The sequence below is a fragment of the Cnephaeus nilssonii genome (genome assembly GCF_951640355.1).
Source record: "Cnephaeus nilssonii genome assembly, chromosome: 8".
In the NCBI taxonomy this organism is placed as follows: Eukaryota; Metazoa; Chordata; class Mammalia; order Chiroptera; family Vespertilionidae; genus Cnephaeus; species Cnephaeus nilssonii.
Window position 1 is genome coordinate 102,196,315 of NC_137079.1, and position 24,688 is coordinate 102,221,002.

Below are 24,688 nucleotides of genomic sequence, written 5' to 3' on the forward strand. Positions count from 1 at the left end.
CGGGTGGGGTCCCTTAGCCTGGCCAGTGATTGGGCCAACTGGGGGGGCCGGCCAGGGGGAGGGGCCGTGGGAGGTGGCTGGCCGGTTCCCCCCCCAATCAGGGCTGATGGGGGGTGGCTGGCTGACCAGGGGGAGGGGCCATGGGAGGTTGGCTGTGGGAGCACAATGACCACCAGAGGGCAGCTCCTCTGTTGAGCATCTGCCCCCTGGTGGTCAGTGCACATCATAGCAAGCGGTTGAGCGGCCTTAGCATATCGTTAGCATATTATGTTTTGATTGGTTGAACGGACGACTGAACGACCAGACACCACATTAGGCTTTTATTATATAGGACTAGAGGCCCCGTGCACGAAATTCGTGCACGGGGTTATGTGTGTTCCTCAGCCCAGCCTGCACTGTCTCCAATCTGGGACCCCTCGAGGGATGCCTGACTGCCTGTGTAGGATCGGTGGGATCGGACCTACAGGGCAGTCGGGCATCCCTCTCACAATATAGGACTGCTGGCTCCCAACCGCTCTCCTGCCTGCCTGCCTGATTGCCCCTAACTGGTTCTGCCTGCCAGCCTGATCACCCCCTAACCACTCCCCTGCCAGCCTGATCGATGCCTAACTGCTCCTTTGCTGGCCCGATTGCCCCTAATTGCCCTCCCCTGCTGGCCTGGTCACCCCTAACTGCCCTCCCCTGCAGGCCTGGTCCCCCCCCAACTGCCCTCCCCTGCAGGCCTGGTCCCCCCCAACTGCCCTCCCCTGCAGGCCTGGTCCCCCCCAACTGCCCTCCCCTGCAGGCCTGGTCCTCCAAACTGCCCTCCCTGGCAGGCCTGGTCCCCCCAACTGCTCTCCCCTGCAGGCCTTGTCCCCCCCAACTGTCCCTCTTGCTGGCCTGGTCCCCCCCCCCAACAACAGCCCTCCCCTGCAGGCCTGGATCCCCCCTAAGTTTCTTCCCCTGCAGACCTGATCGCCCCCAACTGCCCTCCCTTGCAGGCCTGGTCCCTCCCAACTGCCCTCCCCTGCTGGCCATTTTGTGGCAGCGATCTTGTGTTGGACAGTTAATTTGCATATTACTATTTTATTAGATAGGATTTGTTCTTGCTAATTCTTCTGAAGTCTTTTCCTTGTTACTGTTTTTATAATTGCTAGTCTAAAATTATTTTTTTGTCCTATAAGGAAAATACTAATTTCTTACCAACACAAATTGTTTTTCTTTTTATACAACTCATGTATGATTTTTATTTAGGGTTCTGAACAAGGCTCAACCAGTCAAGAAAAGGCCTTATCTGCTCAGCATGCTGCTGTTATTAATCTTGCTGGCATAGGAAGTTTTATGCAGTCACAGGCAGCTGGTTGGTATCTTCATGACTTCATATGTTGAGTTTACTGTTTAATCTAGTTGGGATCTCACCTTTTTAAATTATTTTTCCTTCTCTTGCAAGCATTAAGTAGGAAAAAGTATAGATATATTTACTTGTGAACTATTACATCAATTTATTGATAGCCCCCAGAGTTTTTTCCCACTGACAGTTAAAATTTTTTCTCATTCTGGTATCTTGTACTTGCATGAATTAAGATGTAATATCAGTAACATAACTTCTATAAGCTTTTTTTCATTTGTAAAAAAAATGAGATTATACTAAATGACTGCTTACCACTTCCAACAGTAAATGGTGAACCAGTTATGGTGAACCATAATCTTTAATGAAGATTATCTTGTAAATTGAAAATAATAATTACAGAGTTTGAGGATTGAATGAGTGAGGTCATGTCAACATTTTGAATTATCATTGGTGCCTTTATAATCATATACAAGTAACTCCCAGTGTCTGAATTTAGAATAAGCAAAGTCTTACATGTAGAGATTTAGAGCTAGAGAATTTTCTAGTGGAAATTTAATTTTTATAATCCTTTACCCCACAAGATATATATTTTCTAAAGTACTAGTATAATTTAGTGGAAAGAACTCTAGACTGAAAAATCGTAAAAATGGTCCATGCTCCAGACCTGCCACTAATTGCCTTTGAGTCATTTAAACCATCTACACCTGAAATTTCTTCCTTTGAACAGTGAGACTGTTAAACGATTATTGTGGTCCCTCTCAGCTCAAAAAGGAATAATGCACAGGCTCAGTTCACCATCTCTGTTGCTACTAGTACAGTCTGATACTCATTGCAGTCTTTTATTTAAAAGCACTTGTTTACCAGTTATGTCATTATGGTAGCTTGGATTTCTCCCACCCTCTTTCCTACTTTATTAGTTATATTTTAAAGTAACATCCTGTATTTTACATTTTGCAAGAAAGCTTTCTAAATAAAATAGCACTGTTATCAAATTTCAGTGAGATGCATGAAGGTATACAATGCTTAGCACATGTGCACTTCCTTCCCCTTCTGTATCTAGGAGGTGCCCTCAACTAACAGGAGACTAAATTTACTCTGAAATGTCTGTGATTTGATACTGAAGATTAATCATACTGATAACTTTTCTATTTCATTTTCTGTGTTGTCCTTTTCTAACCCTGGTAGCCTTCAAACTTTTGACTGGCCTGCTTTCCCCTTCTCCTCTCTGTAGTGTTGTCTCAGCTTGGCTCTGCCGAGAACAGACCTGAGCAAAGCCTTCCTCAGCAGAGATTCCAGCTCTCCGCTGCCTTTCAACAGCAGCAGCAACAGATACAAGTAATCCAGCAACTTCACTCTGATTACATTTTAGATACTCTGCTCCAAAAGTACCTCAAAAAACCTTAGTTTTATTTTATTGTCTTTTAAGACTATATAGTAATAGACATTTTAGCAAATTTTATTAAGCCTGACATTTTAGCCAGCTTGGAGCACTGAATATATTTTGTACATTTAAGCCATACTTTTCTTGATTTAAAATCTTTCATGAAGTGCTGGTGGCACATTAACATCCATTTTTGTAGTTTGCATTATATTTTGAAATAGACAGTTGTCAATGCCAATGGTTAACTTGTATTGCAGAAAAAGACAAGAATGCCAATGTTCCTATTAGTAAATGTCATACCTGTTTTATAAAAATGCCATTCCATTATCTCAGGAAGTCAGCATATTATAGTTGACTATCTTTATACAGGGTGGTTTACATAGGTATAAACTATCATACAACAAAATGGTAACTGAAGTTGCTGAGTTACTACAATATAGACTGGCAGGGCAAAGTAACATGTATTTTTGAAGTGTACCAAGAACCATTTTAAAAGCCCTCTGCAGGCTTCTGTGCCACTGGTGCTGTTTGATTGTGCATTGTCTGAATGTGGTATAGTCCCCTTTTGTTATCTTAGTGCTCTCTCCCTTTCATTTTTGTTTTCATCACTCTCAGGAAAAGCACCTTTTTATACCTGCTTACATTTAATTGATTTCCCTCCTCTCCCCCTTTTACAGCAGTTGCGATTCTTACAGCATCAAATGGCCATGGCAGCAGCAACAGCACAAACAGCTCAGCTACATCGTCAACGGCATACAGGCAGCCAGTCAAAAAGTAAAATGAAGAGAGGCACACCAACCACTCCAAAATTCTGAGTCTTGCATTATTTTTTTTCTTTTTTAAAAACATAATGAATCAAAAGGATTGAGTTTCTACTTCATTTTTGTTTTTTAAAACATAATCAGTATTTTACATTGTTTGATGTACCAACTTTATACAGAAGCACAACCCTATGATTTTTAAATAAAAACAGGGAAATGCTTTAATAAACCATTAGGGTTCATTTGCTTAAGTCACTGCTTTTTCAAAACTGTTCCACTGTACATAAAACATGTAGAAGTGGCCTAAGAAATACTAGAAATGTCCTTCAGAAAAATGTAGTTTGATATTTATTTAGTATGAAAGATTTGTGCACAGTGTAATAAATACAGTTTTTACAAATATGTTTAGAAAATGTAGTTATTTTGCTTTCATACTCTTAATTACTTCATCCAACAGTTTTTTTACTTCTTTGTGTCTTGTAACTGCTCGGCTTAGACAGTCCTGAAGTTTAGCTCCAGTCAGCCCACTTCCACCTGAAAAATTATTGTACCAAAACTTTTAATATATGCTATTGTACTTTTAATGATCAACATCATGTGAAGTTATAGACCAAAGCTTTCAGTAATGTAAACCAGGGGGTATGGTTAAGATTGCCAAGTTATGTTTTAAGACCTCCAAGTGATTCCAATGCATGGTAAACAACATAAAAAACGTAAGGAATTTGAGGTAACAAACTGTCATTCTAAATTTGCTGCATTAGGTAAACGGTAAATATCCCATATTCCATTTGCCCTACTCCTATGTAAAGAATTTCACATAGAGTTTTCATCCAAATATTTAGGACTGAAGTAGAAGGAACATGCCTGGTTTGTGAAGACAACATAGCTTGCCTTCCTCGTCCATTACTACTGTTAGGGTTCCAGTTGCCAGATGTTCCTCCTCTCCAGTAGGATCCACTATGAGCAGAGTGCTATTTAAAAATTTTTTGAAGTGTAAATTATCAATCCATGAAACATTTTATTTTAGAATATTTAAAACACAATTTTTATACATTTAACTTACTCATCAAAGACCGCAAAGGAGGTAGCAACTGGATGAGTTCTAATGTTCAAATAACTTTTCTTCTTTAAATTAACTTCTGCTAAAGCAGTTTCTTCATTTATAGTAACTTCAGGCAACTGTACTAGAAAGGCAAGTATGTTAGTAAGTATCTCTAGTATAAGTAACAAATATGGCTTTTTCTAAATTCACTTTTGCCTGTTTAACTTTTCCAGAAATAATATTTTAGAAAAAAAAATTAGAACATTAAGATAAATACAGTGTATATAAACATTTTTATTAATTTAAAGACTAAAATGAATGATGGCTCAACCATAACAAAAGCCTAAAAAGATGAGAAAGTTTAACACAACAGAATATTCTGACACAAAAGGAGGAATATTGCCTTTTATTAAGATTGCTTACCATTTTTTAAAGCTGCCAACAAAGCAAATGTACAGGCATCCAAAATATTTCCATCATAGTCAAGGCAAATGAGATCACAGTATAGAACCCAAGCAAGCTAAAATAGAGTTTACACAAAGCAAATTAAAGCCTTCTGATGGGTAGAACATGGGATTTCTTTCAACTTATACACCACAGAACCCTTAAACAAACAAGATAACCTTCAAGGCTCAAAAACTTACAAAAAAAGAAAAACCTTTAATAAACCAAAAAAAAGTGGATATGTTTGGTAAAAGCTGGCTTTTGACTACCAAGCTGACAAGTGACAAACATTTCCATTCCTATTGCTAAGTCAGATGAGGGAAATACTTTTGAAAGTCCCAAATGAAAATCAAAATATACTTTCCCAAAGAAACCTTAATACATCAGATGCTTGGTAGGGCCTGGCTGGTGTTCCTCAGTGGTTAAGCCACAAACCAGGAGGTCACAGTTAGATCCTGGTCATGGCACATGCTGGGATTGCAGTCTCAAAGCCCAGTAGGGGGAATGCAGGAGGCAGCTGATCAATGATTCTCATCATTGATATTTCTATCTCTCCTCCCTTTCTCTCATAAAAAAAAATAAAATACATTTCCCTTAAAAAAAATGCTTAGTAGGTTTTACAAGTAAATATGTAATCAAACAGAAAAATCCTATAGGTTCTAGTCAACTTAGTTCTAAGTTTTCAAATAGTTAGAATTTACAGTGTGGATTCACCTTAAACACATTAGCTAATCAGATACCAGTAATCTGCTATAAAGAAAAAAAAAAATGAATGTTCACGGTAAAAGGGGAAAAGAATTACCTCAGCTTAAGAATAAGACATGTTTTTACTGAACTTCATCTAAAAATAAGACATCTCTATTGAAGGCTACTCTGGTTTTGTTAATTTCCCCGTCTACTCTCCACAAAACACAATTAATAAAAGCTTATAACTTCTCTATTGTTCTTACCTTTCCTGGAGAAATGCATAAGTCCTCTTTTGGAATTATCTGTGAACTGAATGACAAAACAGTAAAAGGAAGGTCAAAACTATCTGAAAATGAATGATAGTAATACTTTATCCCGATTATCTTACTTTTCAATGACATCTGCAATGAACTGGCTAGCTACTTGGGCCTCTTCTCCAGGAGGTCCAGACCGAAATCTCGACGAACACAGAGGTGGTAGATCCACATTAGGAACTGAAAGAAATACTCTGCAACTATGAAATAAACTTCACTTCTGGTTTATGGAAGTATTATATGTAAATCCATTGCAAGGGGACTGTTTCCTTGGATAGCTTTTTCCAAGTGGAAAGGATTATAAGACATCAATTATATTCTTCTTAGTCTTTTTAAGACTGTTAAGCTTGGATAAAATAATACCTGTATTTCTGACTTTTTACCACACAAATACTTATTTTTTTAAAAAGCATTTAAGGTTTAAATCCTTCACAAGTTTTCTTCCTTTCGAAATACCTCAATCTGTCACAGAAGGTAGCCCCTCTACTAATACCTAACTGTTCTGCATTTTAAAAATATTGGTTCCTACCATAAAGAACAAATGGCCCAAGTCAAGAAAAACGATGGCAGAGCGGGCCCTGGCCAGGTGGCTAAGTTGGTTAGAGCATCATCCCATGCACCGAAAGGTTGCGGGTTTGATTCCCCAGTCAGGGCACATACCTAGCTTTCAAATTTGATACCCGGGTGGAGCATGCTGGAGGCAACCAATTGATGTTTCTCACATTTATGTTTCTCAATAAAAACATATCCTTGGGTGAGGATTAAAAAATAAATCACAAAGTCTCCAATTACAGCCTTTTCCTAGGAGATTCTATTTTGGTTAATGACATCTGAATGTATAAACAAATTGAATGAGTTTGAAAAATTACAAAATTCTCTTATGCTATCTTCCAATAGAAAACTTCAGGAATGTCTGCTTCATTCCTCTATATTTCTGATTATGAATAACTTTCTCAACTACTAGGACTTAACTACAATATTTGTATTAAATCTGTTAAAGCATTTCTATTAAAATTACAAAATTATAACTTACCAACATATCCTTTATCAGGGGTATCTGGTGGTGGTGCTGCAAATTCCTATAGAAGCAAACCAATGTTCCCAATTAAAGAAGCTACTTAATAATTGTGAAGAAAGCCTTAGTTATGGAAGGCTCTACCAAAGACCACCAAAATTAAAAAAATATTAATTGGAATTCTCCTCCACCCTCACTTGCACTAATTCAGTAGCTACGAATCTTTAACTTAAACCCCAATGTGATACTGGCACAGCCAGATTTCGGAAATGATGGTAACAAAGGAACTAAGCAAAAGCTCTGGAATCACCTTTCATATGTCAGACCCACACTTTTTGGCTGAGAGACTTTGGGTAAGTTACTTAACCTCTTACCATTCAATTTCCTCATCTGCAAAATGGGAAGTTAATGAGACCTACTTTTAGGGACTGTTAATGAGGGTCAAATGAGATAATGCCATTAAGTCCATAATATAAAACTTGGCAGTTAGTGTTCAAATCTTATTGTTAGATATCACCCCAGCTTTTCCGAGGAAGAATCTGAGCTTATGTGAAGGAAGAGTGCAGTGTAGTCAGTTCTATTTATGAGCCTTATGTTCCTGACAAGTTACTGAACCTCATGTAAAACAGGAAACAGAAATTATACCTCAAAAACTGTTCGGAGGTTTAACTTGATTAATTTTGTAAAGTACCTAATATAAGGTGTCTGAAACATAACAGGTACACAGCACATGGCAGCTATTATTCCCTCAAGATTTTCTTTTGAACAATCTCAATTTTCTACACATTTGCATGGATTAAATACCACCAATGGATAAAAGGATGTCACCAAAAATCTCTTAATCTCTCAAATTATAACCAAATTCTTAAAAATTTAAAGGTGGTCAAATTTTGAAAATTATTTGATTTCAAAACATTTGAACAATACCCATAAATTATAACTCAGTCATTAAACTTGGGTTGTGTTATCTAGATGAAAGCTCTTTGGAAATGAAAAATACTAAAAGCTGACTGCCTAGTCAACAGAATTACTAGAGTATATTACAATTTAATCAGTATCCTATATAATAAAACCCTAATATGCAAATCGACCAAACGACAGAACGACCAGTCGCTATGACGTACACTGACCGAACGGGGACAGCTCCTGCATTGAGAGTCATCCCCCTGAGAGAAGAAGACCAGCGTCGGCGATTGGGGGGGGGGGGGGGGGGGGGAGGGGACAGAGCCAGCCAGCGGGTGGCACCAGGCCGCCAGCCAAGGCGGGTGCCAGTGAGGGCCCCCCAATCACCCTGTCCCCCAGTCACCCCACAAATTGGTCCTGATCGCTGGCCAGGCCTAGGGACACTTCCCTATATATTGGGAACAGTCTCTTAGATTTAAAATTTAAAACTGGCAAGGCTACTCTAACACTGAAAAAGCAGGATGATGCAGCGATGACATGCATGGACGCTGGCTTGCACATTTTGTGGTCAGCTCTGATTCTGACACTTAAAACTGTGTGACAAAGCCAATTAACTTTTCTCTGCTTCAGTTTTTCCACCCATAAGATGGGGAAAATGTTACTACTGCCTCAGAAGGATCATGTTATGTACTACTTTTTATAATCAGGGCAAAAAATGTAGCTGCCCATACAATAGCAAGATGCCTTTCACCTGTATGAAAAGTATGGTCACTGGTGCATGCAGCGTTCCAGATTGCGAGAGGGCCTCTAGTTTGAAGATAATCTGGTAACTCATCTTAGTAAGACATATATTAAACCTACCGCTTTAATTCCACAAATGACTGCAGTATTTCCCAGCTTCACTAGAGCAGAACCATCTGCAGTACTAACTGAACCTGAAAAGATAAGTATTTAAACAAAATGAAAGGGTCCATAAAAAGTGTTTTTGTTTTCTACATGATTTTATATTGTTATATAAGCCAGGTGCTTATGAAATTTATTACTAGCTCAAATTTTTTAAAAGTGGTATAACTACTTAAAACTACTGTTTTAAGAATTATTCACCTGTCCTTGAATTTTGAGTCAATCATTTTTTCATTCAGGCACAGCAGTGAACAGATAAAAAAATCTCTTTACACAAAAATCACTGAAATCCCTTAAACATGGTAGAATTTGGCCAAAATACTGGATCAGAGGCTAAAATTTGGGAATGCCATAAAGGTAAAATTGGAAAATTCCATATTTGCAACAGCAGGTTTAACTAGTTTAAAACATAATGGATCCATGTCTTGGAGGTATGGAAGGAATGGGGAAAAACTCTTTATAGTTACTTTAAAATTGTAAATAAAGAGCATATAAATTGAGAGCATATAAAGTGAGTTTTAAAAAACTTTACAAATAAAAATTCTTTACTAGTATTAAAAAAAACAGGAAAAATTATATTTTCAAAACTGAAGCAACTTCAACATTCTTATTTTAGAACTCAAAATATTCTCACCTATGTTAACAGTTGTGGTTCTGAATTCACCAAGTTCTCTTCCATCAGGACGGCAGTTCTCTTTCTAAATAAATTTATATGAAAGTAAAGCACATCTATGTGTATATTTTACACAGAACCAAGGAAAACACATTAAACCTTGTTAGTTGAAATTACTTTTGAATTTTTTTATACAACTGACATAATTGTTTCAGTTGTACAATGTAACAATGTTCAATATTTGTATATATGACTTTGTCTTTAAAGCATATGATACTATCAAAAGGCATAACATCTACATAACCCCTTTTACTCACCAAAAATCTCCTATAATACTCCAGAGGTTCCACAGTTCTGAAACATATTAAAAATATATGTGAAGTAATGAATCTTAACATAAACCCAGAAACTGGCAACTATCTTAAAAGTGTAGCGAGGCAGAATAAGTCTCCACAACATGTAAGTTTCTTTCATAAATTCTGATGTGTATGTTGCCACATATAACTGTTTATACAGTAGATACTCTTGCTGTAGCAATCACATTATTAATTGCTGTCCTTAACCCTGCCTTAAACAATTACAGTATTGGAGCCCAAAGCCCTTGGGCATCTTTAAGGGGAGTTACTATCACTCTCTCTTGAAGAAGGGATTCTTAGCGAGAATGAAAAAAAGTTACATCTTTATTTTTACTATCCAGTAACTGAATTTAGTATATTCTTCAATTATGACTGTGGGCAATAAACTATTATATTAGCTGTACCTGTGACTTTAACACAACCACAGACACTGAAAGTTTTCATTTTTTTAATAGTTTGTCGAAGGTATGTGTACTAATCGTTATTTTTGAATTACAGGAGTTATAGACTCTCCACTAGATCTTGCTTAAGAAAGTTAACTTTAAAAGCAGGTTTATGTCCAACACTATATCATACACTTGAGATTTTATACAAATAAGTAACTGTTTCGATAAAATCGGTTTCCTTTGGAATCCTATTTATACGCTTGAAAACTTGACTCTAAGAATGAAAATGTATTGGTTTCACCAGAGTGGAACACACACACAAAAAGGCCTATTAAAAAAACTGCCAAACGAGGCACAGTCCTTTTAGGAATAAATGCCTGAAGGAGAATGGAGTGGCATGAGGTTCTGATGGAACTCCTGTCCACAAACCGGGCTGTGCCCTAACCAGGACTCGAACCCTGACCTCCGGGTTCAAAGGTCGATGCTCAATCACTGAGCCAGCCAGCTGGGCCGGATGCAACACTAAAAACACCCACTGTGTCTCCGGGGGCTGCACGCCCCCTGCCGGCCACAGTGCTCCTGGCGCCCTGGGAACTCACCTCGTTGTCAATGACCGGGAGGAGCAAAGGGAGAGCACGCCCCCCGCCCCACGCACCCCGAGGAAGCGGCTACCCCACGCCCACGAGGGCGCTCCCGGCGGGCACTGAACCACGCACACCCGTCCACCTTCCGTCTCACTGGCGGGAGGCGCCCTCTTTCCCTTCCCTACGACCGCCTCCGGTCCCCGCCCGTGGCCTGCTCCCGCGGGGTAAGTGGGGTGGCCTCCAGGTGAGAACACCCCAGCTAACGGTTAAGGGAAGCCACCATCTGCCAGGGAACAAACGTGCGCACGCCAGCCGCCAGCACTCACTTGAACCCGGCCGCCATCTTCTCGCGAGCCTGCGCCTGCGCCTGCGCCTGCGCCTGCGGCCTCCAGGCCGCGCGTCCGCTCCGCCTCCACACTTCCGCCTGGAGCCGAGGGCCCTTCTCCCGGTCGGGAGAGCGGAAGGTGCAGGGAGGGTGGTTACTGACCCGCCTTCCTTTCCGCCGCCGCTTGCCGGAAGCCTTTCGGTTTCTTTGCCTTCTACAGAGTGTGACGAGTCTGCTATTAGATCAGCGGTGAGCGGCTCTCTTTAGAACAGTCGGTAGTTCAAGAGTTTGAGAGGAAACAGTTGATAGCAGATAATACTGTCCTGAGTGTGCAGCATCACTGCAACATTTCTGCGCCTTCCCGCCTTTTCATTCTGCTAGGCCAGTGATGGCGAACCTGTGACACGCGTGTCAGCGCTGACGCGCGGAGCCATTTCTGGTGACACGCGGCCGCATGCCGAGGATGAAACATTTGCTGCTCCTGAGGATAAAACATTTGGGAAATAATGTTTTTTCCTCAAAGTGACACACTACCCGAGTTATGCTCAGTTTTTTGGCGAAGTTTGACACACCAAGCTCAAAAGGTTGCCCATCACTGTGAGCTCCCAGCTCCCGCACCGGAGGTTACGGAAATTTCCCGAAATTTCCTGCGGTTGCACTTGGCAAGTTCCCGCTGGTTTTGTAGGCTGTGCCGGCTCCCGGCCTCCACCTTCCTTCTGGGTAGGGGTGCTGGAATAGAAAGTACAGCCTATTAAATTTGAATGTCAGATAAACCGAGTAATTTCCTGCTCTGAGTGCGCTTCCAGTGGTGTATGTCCGTGGCTGTTACCAAGGGCTGGGGAGCCGGGAAGGTTTTAGAAATGATGGTGATGGTTGCAGAAGATGGTTGTACATTTAAAATGGTTAAAATATTTTTAAAAGTCACCGTTTTAAAAAATTATGACATACCAAAACGTTTAAATGGGTGGGTTATATGGTTTTGCAATTATATTTTAATAAGGCTGTTAAAAAATAACATGTGGTTTATCTGAAATTCAAATTAAGTGGGCAGCCTGTGTTTTCACGTGCGCATTCTGGCCACCCGGCTTTGAAACCCGGCGCCCGGCCAACAACTACTGCGTTGTCCTCGCCTGGCCGCGCGGGGGCGCTGTGGGCGGCGGGGGCCCGGCGCGGCGGCCGCTCTGCGGCGGGAGGCGGGGCTGCGCCGCCGGCTTCCGCGTGCGTGTGCGCTGCCGGCCGGGGCGGCTGCCCGGTGCTCGCAGGATGGCTTCGCTCCCGCTGCAGCTGGCGGGGCTCGGCGCGGTGCTCGGCGCGGCGCTGGCGGCCGCGGCCCTCCTACTGGTGAGAGGCGGGTGGGGACTGACGCGGCCCGGTCCCCGGCGCTTCCGGAGACGAGGCCCAGGCGTCCTCCGCGCTGCGGCTCTGCCGCGCCCTCTTTCCTCATGCTCACCGCAGCCTTTGTCCCAGAATTCCTCTCCTCGGCTCCACGCCCGCTTTCTTCCTGGTTATTTTTACTGTGGCGCTCTGTGCCCTGCGCACTCAGAGCCTTCCACATGGGTTCACCCGGGGACGCGCCCGCCCACTCCTCACGAGCCCCGGTCCCGCACGCTGTGTGCAGCCCGACCTCCCCAGACCCGGGCCGTGTCCTCGGCGGCTCGCCCCGCCCCGCCGGAGGCCTTGGGCCCCTGGGAGGTGAGTGCTCCCTGGGCCCCCCTCTCCGCAGGTGGTTGAGCAAACAGCGGTGACAGCACCAGCGGGAGCCATCGACCACAGACTGAAACCAGTGGGTCCAAAAGACCCACTAGGAACCAGGAACCAAGATAGGCAGGCCTGATGTTAACATCTGTTTGGGGGTCGTTATGTCCCAGAATTAAACACCCTAAATTTGCTGCCTCGAAATGATGCACTACAGTAAGATTCAAACTCACACATATATATTTTTTGCCATTATTTTGGAAACATTGTAAATACTTGCTGATCCACAAGTAGTAGAAAGTGTGCCAAGTGAACTTCTCCCGTGTGATTTGGAATGAGCCTGCTCTCTAGTTAGTTAATGGAGAGGTTTCAGCTTCCTCGACATTCAGATTAGCAGCCAGGAAGGTCTCTGTCATCTGGCCAGAAAGTCTATAAACTCACAGCTTAGAAACAGTTTAGCCAGAGAAAAAGCACTGTATCTTGATTTCTTTGGGGTGATTTGTGTCCAAGTGAGAGAGGAGTCCTCTCCTTTTCTTAGTGGTATATGGAGATTTCGGATTTTTTTCAGGGTTTTGAGCAAGTCAGGTTGTGGGCAGGTTAGGGTTTGACGAAAATCCTAAATTGATCTGCCTCATATTGAATCTGTTACAGATTTACATGTGTACATTACGAGTTTGTACTAGAACTAGTTGACCCACAGCTTGAAGTGATTGTAAGAGCTACCATTTATTGAATACTTACAAAATATTGTAAGTATTCAATAAATTTGATCTTAGAACAACACTGACAAATACTAGCTTTATTTGACTGGTGAGGAAACTGAGGTTAAAGAGCTCATATGCACAAATGTCAAACTGCTCCTGGAACTTTGTTTTTTTAAAATGCCAGACAGAGCGTGTAATTATTACCAAAAAACCCCACAAATCTTGTTTTATCTATCTATATATATAAAAAGCTAAGTGACCAACCATACGTTTGTCCGACCGCCCAACCGACAGCTGGTACATATGACGCCCACTGGCAATTGAAAAATAAATGTTGACTTGCGCATGCACAATACCTATAAAGCTCTTTCTTGTAATTAATTTCCTTTCAATGTGCATGAATCCATGCACTGGGCCACTAATATTTTATATTTATCTCCATCCCCCATACATACTTTCTCCCCACCCACTTCCTTCTGGATTATTTTGAAGCAAATCCAAGACATAATATTTTACCTATAAAGCCTTAGCATTTATCTAAAAAGGTAGGACCCCTTTGAAAATATAATGGCAATAGGATTCTCACAAATTATTTTTTATATTAACCATTGTTTAGTGGTTTTAAATACCCTATCAGTTCCAATGCCTGATGTATGTCTTAGAATAGTCAGTCTTTTCCAGTCACATTCACACACTTAGCACTTCATTGATATGTCTCAAGTCTGTTGATCTATAACAATTTCTCTTCCCTTTTTCCCCCCTTATCCTATCTAATAAAGAGGGAATATGCTAATTTTTAAAAAATATATTTTATTGATTTTTTACAGAGAGGAAGGGAGAGGGATAGAGAGTTAGAAACATCGATGAGAGAGAAACATCGACTAGCTGCCTCCTGCACACTCCCCACTGGGTATGTGCCTGCAACCAAGGTACATTCCCTTGACCGGAATCGAACATGGGACCCTTGAGTCTGCAGGCCGACACTCTATCCACTGAGCCAAACCGGTCAGGGCAGGAATATGCTAATTGACCATCACTCCATCATAAAGATGGCTGCACCCACAGCTGAGGCCAAGTTCCCATAAGAAGCCTTAATGAGCAATCAGCAGGGACCTGAGGCTACGCCCTCCCCCACCCCCGTGGGGCTTGACAGGGGACCTCAGGCCGTGTCCCCCACCCGGCAGGGCTTGACAAGGAACCTCAAGGTGCACCCCCAGTGCTGGGCCGGGGGACCTGAGGCTGCACTCCCCAACCTGGCGGGGCTTGACGGGGGACCTCAGGCCATGCCCCCCACCCAAGGGCTTGACAGGGGATCTCAGGCCATGTCCCCCACCTGGTGGGGCTTGAGGGAGGACCTCAAGGCACGCCCCCCGCCCTGGTCTGGGCTAGGGGACCTCAGGCCACACACCCCCATCCTGGCGCCAGGCCAAGGGACCTGAGGCTATGCCCCCTGCCTGGCAGGGCTTGGCAAGGGTGGGACTGGCTGGGTCTGGATCTAGCCCAGTGGTCGGCAAACTCATTAGTCAAAAGAGCCAAATATCAACAGTACAATGATTGAAATTTCTTTTGAGAGCCAAATTTTTTAAACTTAAAGTATATAGGTATGTACATTGTTATTAACTTAATTAGGGTACGTGGTATTTTGTGGAAGAGCCACACTCAAGGGGCCAAAGAGCCGCATGTGGCTCACAAGTCTCAGTTTGCCGACCACTGATCTAGCCTACTGCGGGGGGGCCAGCCTGGTCTGGGTCTCACGCGATTTTGAGGTGCATGTGGGTGGGCAGGGACTTGACTCTGGGTCCCGTGGAGAGCCCCAGACTCTGACAGGAGGGAGATTTTCAATACATTTTACTAATTTTCTTTCATCTCTGATACTTCTATTATAGAGAAAGGGAAAATAGCAATATTAAATTATTTCCTCTAATTAATCCCCTTTTAATGTGCATAAATTTCCTGCACCGGGTCACTAGTCTTTAATAAGTGGTCATTTTTTCTATAGAATTTCTCACAGTCTGCATTTTACTGACTGACATCATTTTGGTGCCTTTTAATATCTCGCTCTGTCTCCTGAATTTCTTGTAAACTAGTAGCTACATCTAGAGACTTATGAAATGTTTGACTTTTTTAATCAAGAAAAGTGTGTGAGTGATGCTGAATACTTCCTCTTTTATAACATCAAGAGATTTATAATGCGTGATTTCTTTGGTGTTAAGATGTTAGTCTGACCCACCAGTTATAAAATTTGTCATTTACATAAAGGTTTTAGCATTGATGATTACTACCTGAATATATTATTTCGCTGGGAATATACCTAAATTCATTATTTCACTGGCAAAAGTAGAATATTCTAATTTACCATTCCTTCTTCGTATATTACCTAGAAACCAATAATGAAAAATAATTTAATCCTCAGCTACCAGTTAACCTGAAATACTGTTCATATATACAAGGTAAAATAAAAAGCAAGTTTTCAAAATAATGACCTAGTTCCCTGGCATCTTAACAAAGGTGACCAATTAATTTTTTATTTTTAGTGTTCTGAATCCATGATTTAAAATATTTTTCATCTGTTTCAATGGATTTACAACAATTTGAAGCTCAAATCCTCCCATCATAAGGCAATGAGAGCCCCTCAAGTTGGCTACTTTGTCCTTTTTTGCATCGTCCTTATTATCATTGATGTGCTATGCCACCATTGCCCATTTCCTGCCCCAACTTGAACCATACATTCCTCTTAGGACACTGGTTGCTTCTAGTGGGAGATGGAATTTACAAAATACAATCTGGATACCAGAGGTGCAGAGCTATTGCTTGCACTTGGACCCACTAGTCTGGATACTGTCCATGCTTACACCAATCACAAGCATATGCAATTTCAGTGTGTACCCAATGGAACATTATAAATGATTGTCCAATTACAAATGAGTAATATGTAGATTGATTGTTTAGAAATAGAAGGTGTGCCAATAGAAGTAGTATTCCAAAGAATAGCTATTTCAAAGCTAGCTCCTAATCATATGTGTAAGGGAGCTATCTACACTAATAAAAGATAAAGATGCAAATTGACCGTACCTTTGCGACGCCCACCAGCCAATCAGGAGTGAGTGTGCAGATTAACTCAACAAAGATGGGTTAATTTGCATACATAGGCACTGAGCGGCCGGGGCGGGACGCTTGCGTCGTCACCATGGCAATGATGCAGGCGTTCCACACCGCCCCAGCTGCTCCCGGCCTCTGGGCAGCATGGGAAGGCGGAAACGCGGCTCCGGCCGGAGCGAAGCGGTGCCAGCAGCCGGGGAAGAAAGGCCCATTCTTGCACGAGTCTTCGTGCATTGGGCTATAATATTAATAGTGCGTGGCACCTACCAACATTTGATACATATTCTACAAGTTTGATACTTTACTCCAGAAAATACTGTATTTTGAGTTGAAATATGGGGGTAAGTGCCAAGATTCTTAAGCATTATTAGTCCCCACTATGGGGATTGGGAGAATCTTCCCTTCATACCCTGGGTCAGTCTGGTCCTGGATGGGAGGTCTGCCTTCATCCCACATGTCCCAATTGTTATATGAACTTGTCCTCTGTCACATATAGGCTCCAAGTAGGGATGGAACCTCACTATATGTATGTCCAGGATTGGGGGTTTGGCACATCTAAGAGCAGATTGTACTTCTGTAATTTGTTCCCTAATAGATCTGGGATGACAGAACCCTAGGGAATGACAAGTGGGAAGAGACAGTCTCTCTTAAGACATTAATACATTACGCCGTTCTTAAGACTGGTTTGAATTTTGGAGGGAGTCACCTCCAGACCATTGTTAATGGACTAAAAGCTGAGAATAAATATTCCAACCAAGGGGGGGGAAATTACATAAACGATACAGCGTTCGAACATAACAAATGTAAAAAAGGTGAACCTAACAATTTCTTTTTTAACATATCTGCTTTTAGATTTCCTTTGTTGCATTTGTAACTGCTACAGAAATGCCACCTCTTCATCGACATGAAGAAGAGAAGTTCTTCTTAAATGCTAGAGGACAGAAGGAAACTCTACCCAGCATAAGGGACTCACCTACTAAACAGCTTTCTATTGTTGTGCCTTCATACAATGAAGAAAAGCGGTGTAAGCCCTTTTTGATTTTCTGGTAAGGGATGATGATTTGGGAAGAAAGGGAAATTTATAGTATTGCATTTTACTGCCTTTCCCAGAACGTTAGTAGATATGGGCTGTGGTGAGTATCTAATTAGTTGGTAGTTGCAGCTCAGAAGAGGAAAAGAGTATTAGCTGTGAGGCTATGAGCAGCAACATAAAATAGTGAGACTGAAGTGGACTTGAGGAGTAATGAGCAAGATGTGAACAGCGGACAGGTGTTCCAAATGAAAATGGTTAGTGCAGGAAGGTCCCAGAGTAGCTTCTTAGATTATATGGATTTTTTCCAAAAGTAAACTGAGTGTGTTAGAACTTGATAAATCATTTTGCTAGAGTTACTTCTCACCAACACCAGTGAGGTGTTCGAAGACCACCCCCTGAGTCAGTGGAGAAGGACTACTCCCAACCTCGATCCTTGTCTTCTCATATACACTGAGTGGCCAGATTATTATGATCTCTGAATGCATAATAATCTGGCCACTCAGTGTATGTCCTATATAATCCTATATAATAAAAGGCTAATATGCAAATTGTCCCCTCGACTAGGAGCTCGACCAGCAGGCAGGCTGGCCAACCGCCCATGTCCCCTCCCCCTGGCCAGGCTGGCTGCACCCCACCCATGCACGAATTCATGCACCGGGCCTCTAATATATATGTTTACACTGAGTGGCCAGATTATTATGCATTCAGAGATCATTATAATCTGGCCACTCAGTGTAAATGAATTTGTAAGAGAGACCATGATTGCAGTGTGAAAAGCCAATTTATTAAAGCATGCACCTTTATTGAAAAAGCAAAGCAAGCAAACCTATACATCTGGCTCATGAAGCACAGACAGGCTCTCAGCTAATCTGAAGAGCAGTTTGGATGGGGGTCCAAGGTATTATATACCCTCCTTTCTATAGGTTTCAAAATTCCTTTACTGAATATTTTGATACAGATTAATTCGCAAGATTCCCCCCCCCCCTTTTTTTTTAATTGATTTCAGAGAGGAAGGGAGAGGGATAGAGAGATAGAAACATTAATGATGAGAGAGAATCATTGATCCGCTGCCTCCTGCACGCCCCCTACTGGGGATCAAGCCCACAGCCTAGGCATGTGCCCTTGACTGAAAATGAACCTGGGACCCTTCAGTCCGAAGGCCAACCACTCTATCCACTGAGCCAAACCAGCTAGGGTTCAAGGTCCCTTTTTTTTTTTTTTTTTTACTTTGTTGTGGCCTTCCCAGAAATCATGAAAAACACCTGGCAACTTTACCTTGCCAAGCCTTGAGACTGCTGGCTTCTCTGCTTAGGGAGTAAAAGTGCCCTTTTTTCCTATCCCCTTTTCCCCTCCTTTTCTGAATTCTCTCATTGAGGTTTTTAACCGTTTGCTCTCAACTGTCCTTGACTGGGGAAGATAATGACTTGTTAGTTACAAGCTGGCTGCAGATTGCCCACACTGTTTGGCCTTGATTTAACTTTCCTATCTCAGTTTCCCTATTCCTTCTGCCCTGGAATCCTGTAACAATTTCAAAAGCAATTTTTAATGTACCTTTTTTTTTTTTTTTTTAAGTGCCTATAATGATGGATGAAGCTCTGGGCTATCTAGAAGAGAGACAGGTATCATGTTTTCTCTTTTAATATAATGTGTCCAATTAAAATTAGACCAGGTTACCAACTTGTGAATCCCAGGTGAGATCCACTGTGAAAGGCAATGTTGGTTCTGCTGGGGCCATCATTATCACTGGCCCCTGTTCTCAGCTTGTTGCTAGGCAACCCCAGCACGTAGCTCACTACTTCCAGAGGCAGGTAGGTGACCTGAAAGCAAGCTGCAAAGCTGACATTTCCTTTATGTATCCACCTACCTATGTTTTATCTTCTCTTGCCTGATTTTATACATAAAATTGAGTGATAGAGTATCTGCAGACTTTGTATGATAGCACAATGCTGCTTTCACTTCTGTGATTTTTTAATAAATTTATTTGAAAGACACAATTAAGGTGAAATTATTTTGTATTTCTTTATTATTCTTAAGAGTCCCCCCTCATTTATTTTCCTCTTTTTTCCTGCTAAAGAAAAGAAAGATAATATGTGCCACTGTTTTATAGCATCAGCTGTTGTTGGAATCTCCTTGAAGAGTTTAAGAAAACAAGTAAGCTTTGTGGCTGAATTTTTTTTAAAGAAAATTCCTTGTTTTGATTTACTTTAGGTTTGTGTGTGTGTGTGTGGAAAGGGAAGATAGAAGAGTCATCAAAAGAGGAGCTCGTATTATCTACTCAAAAATTAAATTTAAAAGAGAAAGAGAATTGAGGTCTTATTGTAGGTGAGGCTACTATCTCTTCCATTACATGTAATCTTTACACCAGTCACATAGACTAGTTTTTTGTTGTTTTTTTTAATGAGAAAATGGGCCAAAAATGTCAACTTGCCTAAGGTCGTAAGGCTAAGAGGTGCATCCAGATTGGAATCTACACTCTCTGACTTCAAACCTCTTGGGCTTTTTTCTCATACACCTGGTAGCATCTCACAGATGTACTCAGCACCACAAGAACCTCGCTCCTTCACTGACATGTGACAGGAAGAGCAGGATGCTCACAGAGACTTAGTATCCACCCTCTACTCCTACCGAGGGTCTCTCCTGTTTGTTCTGGCCTTTTTATTTTATGTGGTTTATTCACTACTTTATATACACGTTAACACTACAACAATTATTTTTAAATTTTTTTTAGAGTTCTTTATGGCAGTTATGCCAAATTGTGGTATGTTATTGTTGCTTCTTACAGAAACAAGATCCTACTTTTACTTATGAGGTGATAGTAGTTGACGATGGCAGCAAAGACCAGACTTCAAAGGTAAGTAAACTTGCTTTTAGAATTGCCAGTAGCTAGAAAATATGGAATAATTTAGCAGGTGTAAAATCTTAGTTTTGCTCATCAGAGAACCCTCAAGTTTTTTGTTGTTTTTTTAAAAATATATTTTATTGATTTTTTTACAGAGAGGAAGGGAGAAGGAGAGAGAGTTAGAAACATCGATGAGAGAAACATCAATCAGCTGCCTCCTGCACACCCCCCCACTGGGGATGTGCCCACAACCAAGGTACATGCCCTTGACTGGAATCGAACCTGGGACCCTTGCTCTATCCACTGAGCCAAACCGGCTAGGGCAAGAACCCTCAAGTTTTGCTAAATACTTTCCATTGCTATAGTATGGGTAGTAGAAGAAGCAGAGATTTTATTTATGGAAAGCTGGAAACTATATCTACTATTCCACTATTTCATAAAACCAGGGAAGCATTGAAGATCACCAAATGGGAGAGAACATGCACAACAACGGTTCACCTTGGCCTCTGCAGAACCCTCTTTGCCTGTCAATTTATGGTGCCTCTTTTCTTAAGCATGATTCTGTTCTTTATGCTGCACCTTCCCTGACAGAGTCTAATGCAGTCATTTAAATGGGAAGATGCCTTCATATCCCCACTGAGTATCAGATATGTCCTTTGTCATACCCCCATCTAGATTTATCCATAGGAGGTAACAGTGTCTTTGAGTATTATCCCCTCTCATTCCTCCATTCTTAGACCTGTAGCTGCCAGGCCCAGGTCCACCTAGTTTTGCAGTAGTACATTTATTAAATCTTGCCAGTGATCCTGATAAATTACTCTCCAAACATCTATGTGTTTTTATTATTAACTAGAGGCCTGGTGCACGAAAATTCGTGCACTCGGGGGGCGGGATGGTCCCTCAGCCCGGCCTGCAGCCTCTCACAATCCGGGACCCCTCGGTCCCTAGACCTGGCCTGAGATTAGGGCCTATCGGGTCTTTCCTTCCCCGGGCTGCAGGCAGCTGGCCCCACCCCCGCGGCTGCCACTGCTTGCCATCTGTGCAGTGCTGCTCCCCCTCCCCTGCCACCAGTGGCCTCCCTCTGCAGGCAGCAGGCTGGGGTGCAATGGCTTGGCTGGCCTGGGCCTCCCTCCTTCTTTGCTGGGGGGCAGAGCCAGCCCTGCAAGGGGCCGTCTGCCTACCTGATGGTCCCTAACTGCTCGCCTATCTGCCTGATCACCCCTAACCGCTGGTCTGCCTACCTGATCACCCCTAACCACTCTGCCTGCCTGATTGCCCATAACTGCTTGCTTGGGGGCGGGGCCAGCGGGCGAGGGGTTGTCTGCCTACCTGATCTACCCCTAACCACTTGACTGCCTACTTGATCACTCCTAACCGCTGGTCTGCCTACCTGATCACCCCTAACCACTCTGCCTGCCTGCCTGCCTGATTGCCCCTAACCGCTTGCTTGGGGGCGGGGGCAGCACTGCTAGGGGTTGTCTGCCTACCTGATCTCCCCTAACCGCTTGCCTGCCTACCTGATCTCCCCTAATCACTCTGCCTGCCTGCCTGATTGCCCCTAACTGCTTCCTTGGGTGCAGGGCCAGCCCGGCGAGGGGCCATCTGCCTACCTGATCTCCCCTAACCACTCTGCCTGCCTGATCGCCCCTAACCACTTGCTTGGGGCAGGCCAGCCTGGTGAGGGGCCGTCTGCCTACCTGATCTCCCCTAACCCCTCTGCCTGCCTGCCTGATTGCCCCTAACCGTTTGCTTGGGGGCGGGGGCAGCCCTGCTAGGGGTTGTCTGCCTACTTGATCACACCTAACCACTGGCCTGCCAACCTGATCACTCCTAACCACTTGTCTGCCTATCTGATCACCCCTAACCACTGGTCTGCCTACCTGATCACCACTAACTGCTGGTCTGCCTACCTGATCACCCCTAACCCCTCTGCCAGCACTGACTTCCGGTTGGTCAGCCTCCGGTCGTTACTGGTCGTTTCGACCCAGGTTTTTTATATATTAGGATGCTTCACATTTTTTCTTTGATATTTCTTTTTTTCTTTTTTTTTTTTTTTACATGTAGGCAGGATATTTCTATTTTTATAATAAAAGATTCATTTATGGTGCTATTAATATTCTTGTTACATAGCAACATAATGTACCTTATAATAAGTAGACAGGGAAACACCTGTTTACTTGATTTTTCATCAGTAATGATTTTTTGTTAAATACCAAGTATACATGAAGTTCTAGACGCTGGAGGAACCATACAAATATATGAATCCAATCCTTTGTGCAAGAAGCCTTTAGGACAGTTGTGCAACATGCCCATAAATTCTGTAATGCAGGTAAAAAGTGCTGAAAATAAAAAATATTGTAAAGAATTTGAGAGAAAGAGAAGTGACTTTTTTTATTTATTTATTTATTTATTTATTTATTTATTTATTTTTTTTTTTTACAGAGAGGAAGGGAGAGGGATAGAGAGTTAGAAACATCGATGAGAGAAACATCGATCAGCTGCCTCTTGCACACCCCCTACTGGGGATGTGCCCGCAACCAAGGTACATGCCCTTGACCGGAATCGAACCTGGGACTCTTCAGTCTGCAGGCTGACGTTCTATCCACTGAGCCAAACCGGCCAGGGCGAGAAGTGACTTTTGATCTGAACTTTTAAGGATGGTTATGACTAAGAACATGGAGGATAGTATTTTCAGATTGAAAATGTAGTGTAAACAAAGGCATAGAGGCCGGACAGTATTATGGGATCTGCTTTGAATAACGGATGTGAAATGAAAAACATAAACACAGACTATTCCAGAAATTTGTTAATTATATGAAAGGAAGGGCTTAGAAAATAAACATCGATTACTTGCTGAGATGACAGAAGCAGCAGCAGCCCAGCTGAGGAAAAGCAGCTTTTCAATTCTCATATCCTTCATCACAAAATTACCACAGCTCCAAATATCGCATATTCTAAGCAGTAAGAGATAGCCAGGACATTAAGATTTATCTTTGAGTGCCCCTGTCCTTTTTAATTGGAAATAGAAAGCTTTACCAGAAGCCTTATCCTCCAGCAGACCTCCAGTAGACTTCATTAGCCAGAAGTTGGTGACATGACCACCCATACCTGCAAGGAGGACTGGGAAAGTACTTGGCAAAGCAGATTTAGACCAATCATGATTCATTGTCTAGTCCTGTACACACTGTCACTATGTAAGACTGGAGCCATAGTAAGGAAAAAGGCATTGTTTGTTGGGTAGGTAGCTAACAGTGTCTACCACAATGCTGTAATAGGAGTATGTACAAACGACTGTAGCTGCATTTGTTCATTGAGATTAATCAATTCTAGACTATGTGTCAGGCACTAGAAATAGTAAGGTTAGCCTTTAAGTAGCCCACCACCTGTTGGGCAAGGTCTGCAGTTACATTATGTGATGAGTAAAGTAACAGTTAAATGAGAAAATGCCTTTTGAACCTATTATTAGAATTACTTACCTTTTTCCTGGAGGGCAAGGTGAGGATGATCATAGAAGTTAGGAAAAAGACATGGTGTTTGAGCTGCATCTTAAGCTGGCCCAATAGGAGGGCAAAAGCCAGATTAGAATAACTTCACAACTGCCTATGGAAATGAGTGCCAAAAGGAGAGGGTACCGTTGATTAGGCGGTTAAATGGAAAGATGAGAACATTAAGAGATTTAATGTGGAAAAGCAAAGGATATGAGCTGTGCTGCAATGGTTTGAAGACTAAACATGAGGAAGAGATGTAGATAGCAATATATAGATTTATATATATTATAGATTAGGTCACTATTTCAAGACTTCGATTACAAATAAAAGAATACTGACAGTTTCTTGAGATAATAGTGTAATCAAAGGAAAATATTTAGTATGCTGGAGCCTTAAGCATGTTTAAGACTGTGGAGCCAACAGAGAGGAAGAGATTGAAGATCCAGAAGAGGATAAGTTATGGTATGGATATCTGCTGAGAAAGAGAAATTCAAATGAGATTTGAGGGAAATGGTCCAGAATACAAACAACCTCTCTAGGGACTGAGATTGCTTGCTGACAAATAAACAAGTCATTGAACAGTATTGCAGGCTTAGGTCACAAGTGTGTATGTTAGCAAATAGATTTTTTTTTTTTTTCTGGAAGCTCAGTAGCTTAGGTAGAGAAGGTGATATAATAAGGGGACAGCAGCTGCCTGTGCTACTGGTTCCTCTGCAGGGAAGTGAAGTCTAACTTCAGCCTAGTAGGTCAATTCCTGGTGTCGTATTTTGACACCAGGAATTCAAC

The 24,688-nt window shown here is 42.2% G+C and overlaps 3 protein-coding genes across 10 annotated transcripts in view; 2 read left to right on the forward strand and 1 right to left on the reverse strand.

The window, feature by feature from the left end:
- The window catches only part of SUPT20H (SPT20 homolog, SAGA complex component), a 53,283-nt gene extending 49,405 nt beyond the window's left edge, over nucleotides 1-3,878 (forward strand). For 5 of the 6 annotated variants that reach the window (XM_079778753.1, XM_079778752.1, XM_079778750.1 and 2 more), the window contains 3 exons: nucleotides 1,234-1,339; nucleotides 2,562-2,665; nucleotides 3,389-3,878. In XM_079778753.1, coding sequence (XP_079634879.1) covers nucleotides 1,234-1,339; nucleotides 2,562-2,665; nucleotides 3,389-3,526 — 348 coding nt within the window. In that variant the 3' untranslated portion in view covers nucleotides 3,527-3,878. The remainder of the gene's footprint in view (nucleotides 1-1,233; nucleotides 1,340-2,561; nucleotides 2,666-3,388) is intronic. The other variant, XM_079778754.1, reaches the window with a different exon arrangement.
- Nucleotides 3,869-11,142, reverse strand: EXOSC8 (exosome component 8). The gene is made up of 11 exons (XM_079778767.1): nucleotides 11,046-11,142; nucleotides 9,711-9,747; nucleotides 9,415-9,478; nucleotides 8,739-8,812; nucleotides 6,993-7,038; nucleotides 6,034-6,139; nucleotides 5,909-5,954; nucleotides 4,938-5,034; nucleotides 4,536-4,656; nucleotides 4,337-4,443; nucleotides 3,869-4,006 (listed from the first exon to the last, which is right to left on the reverse strand). Exons 1-11 carry the CDS (start codon nucleotides 11,060-11,062, stop codon nucleotides 3,891-3,893), a joined length of 831 nt encoding a protein of 276 aa, XP_079634893.1. The 5' UTR covers nucleotides 11,063-11,142; the 3' UTR covers nucleotides 3,869-3,890.
- Nucleotides 9,808-24,688, forward strand: part of ALG5 (ALG5 dolichyl-phosphate beta-glucosyltransferase) — an 89,662-nt gene continuing 74,781 nt past the window's right edge. For 2 of the 3 annotated variants that reach the window (XM_079778763.1, XM_079778764.1), the window contains exons 1-4: nucleotides 12,256-12,385; nucleotides 17,395-17,566; nucleotides 19,148-19,194; nucleotides 20,358-20,426. In XM_079778763.1, coding sequence (XP_079634889.1) covers nucleotides 12,308-12,385; nucleotides 17,395-17,566; nucleotides 19,148-19,194; nucleotides 20,358-20,426 — 366 coding nt within the window. In that variant the 5' untranslated portion in view covers nucleotides 12,256-12,307. Of the gene's footprint in view, nucleotides 10,944-12,255; nucleotides 12,386-17,394; nucleotides 17,567-19,147; nucleotides 19,195-20,357; nucleotides 20,427-24,688 lie in introns of those variants that run through there. The other variant, XM_079778765.1, reaches the window with a different exon arrangement.

Bases quoted from the DNA above. Each gene is read 5' to 3' on its own strand.
- EXOSC8 (XM_079778767.1), bottom strand. The intron at 9,479-9,710 runs GTGAGTAAAAGG...AAATTTATTTAG, and splicing joins AGTATTATAGGAGATTTTTG to AAAGAGAACTGCCGTCCTGA. The intron at 6,140-6,992 runs GTAAGTTATAAT...TATTTCTTTCAG, and splicing joins CCCTGATAAAGGATATGTTG to TTCCTAATGTGGATCTACCA.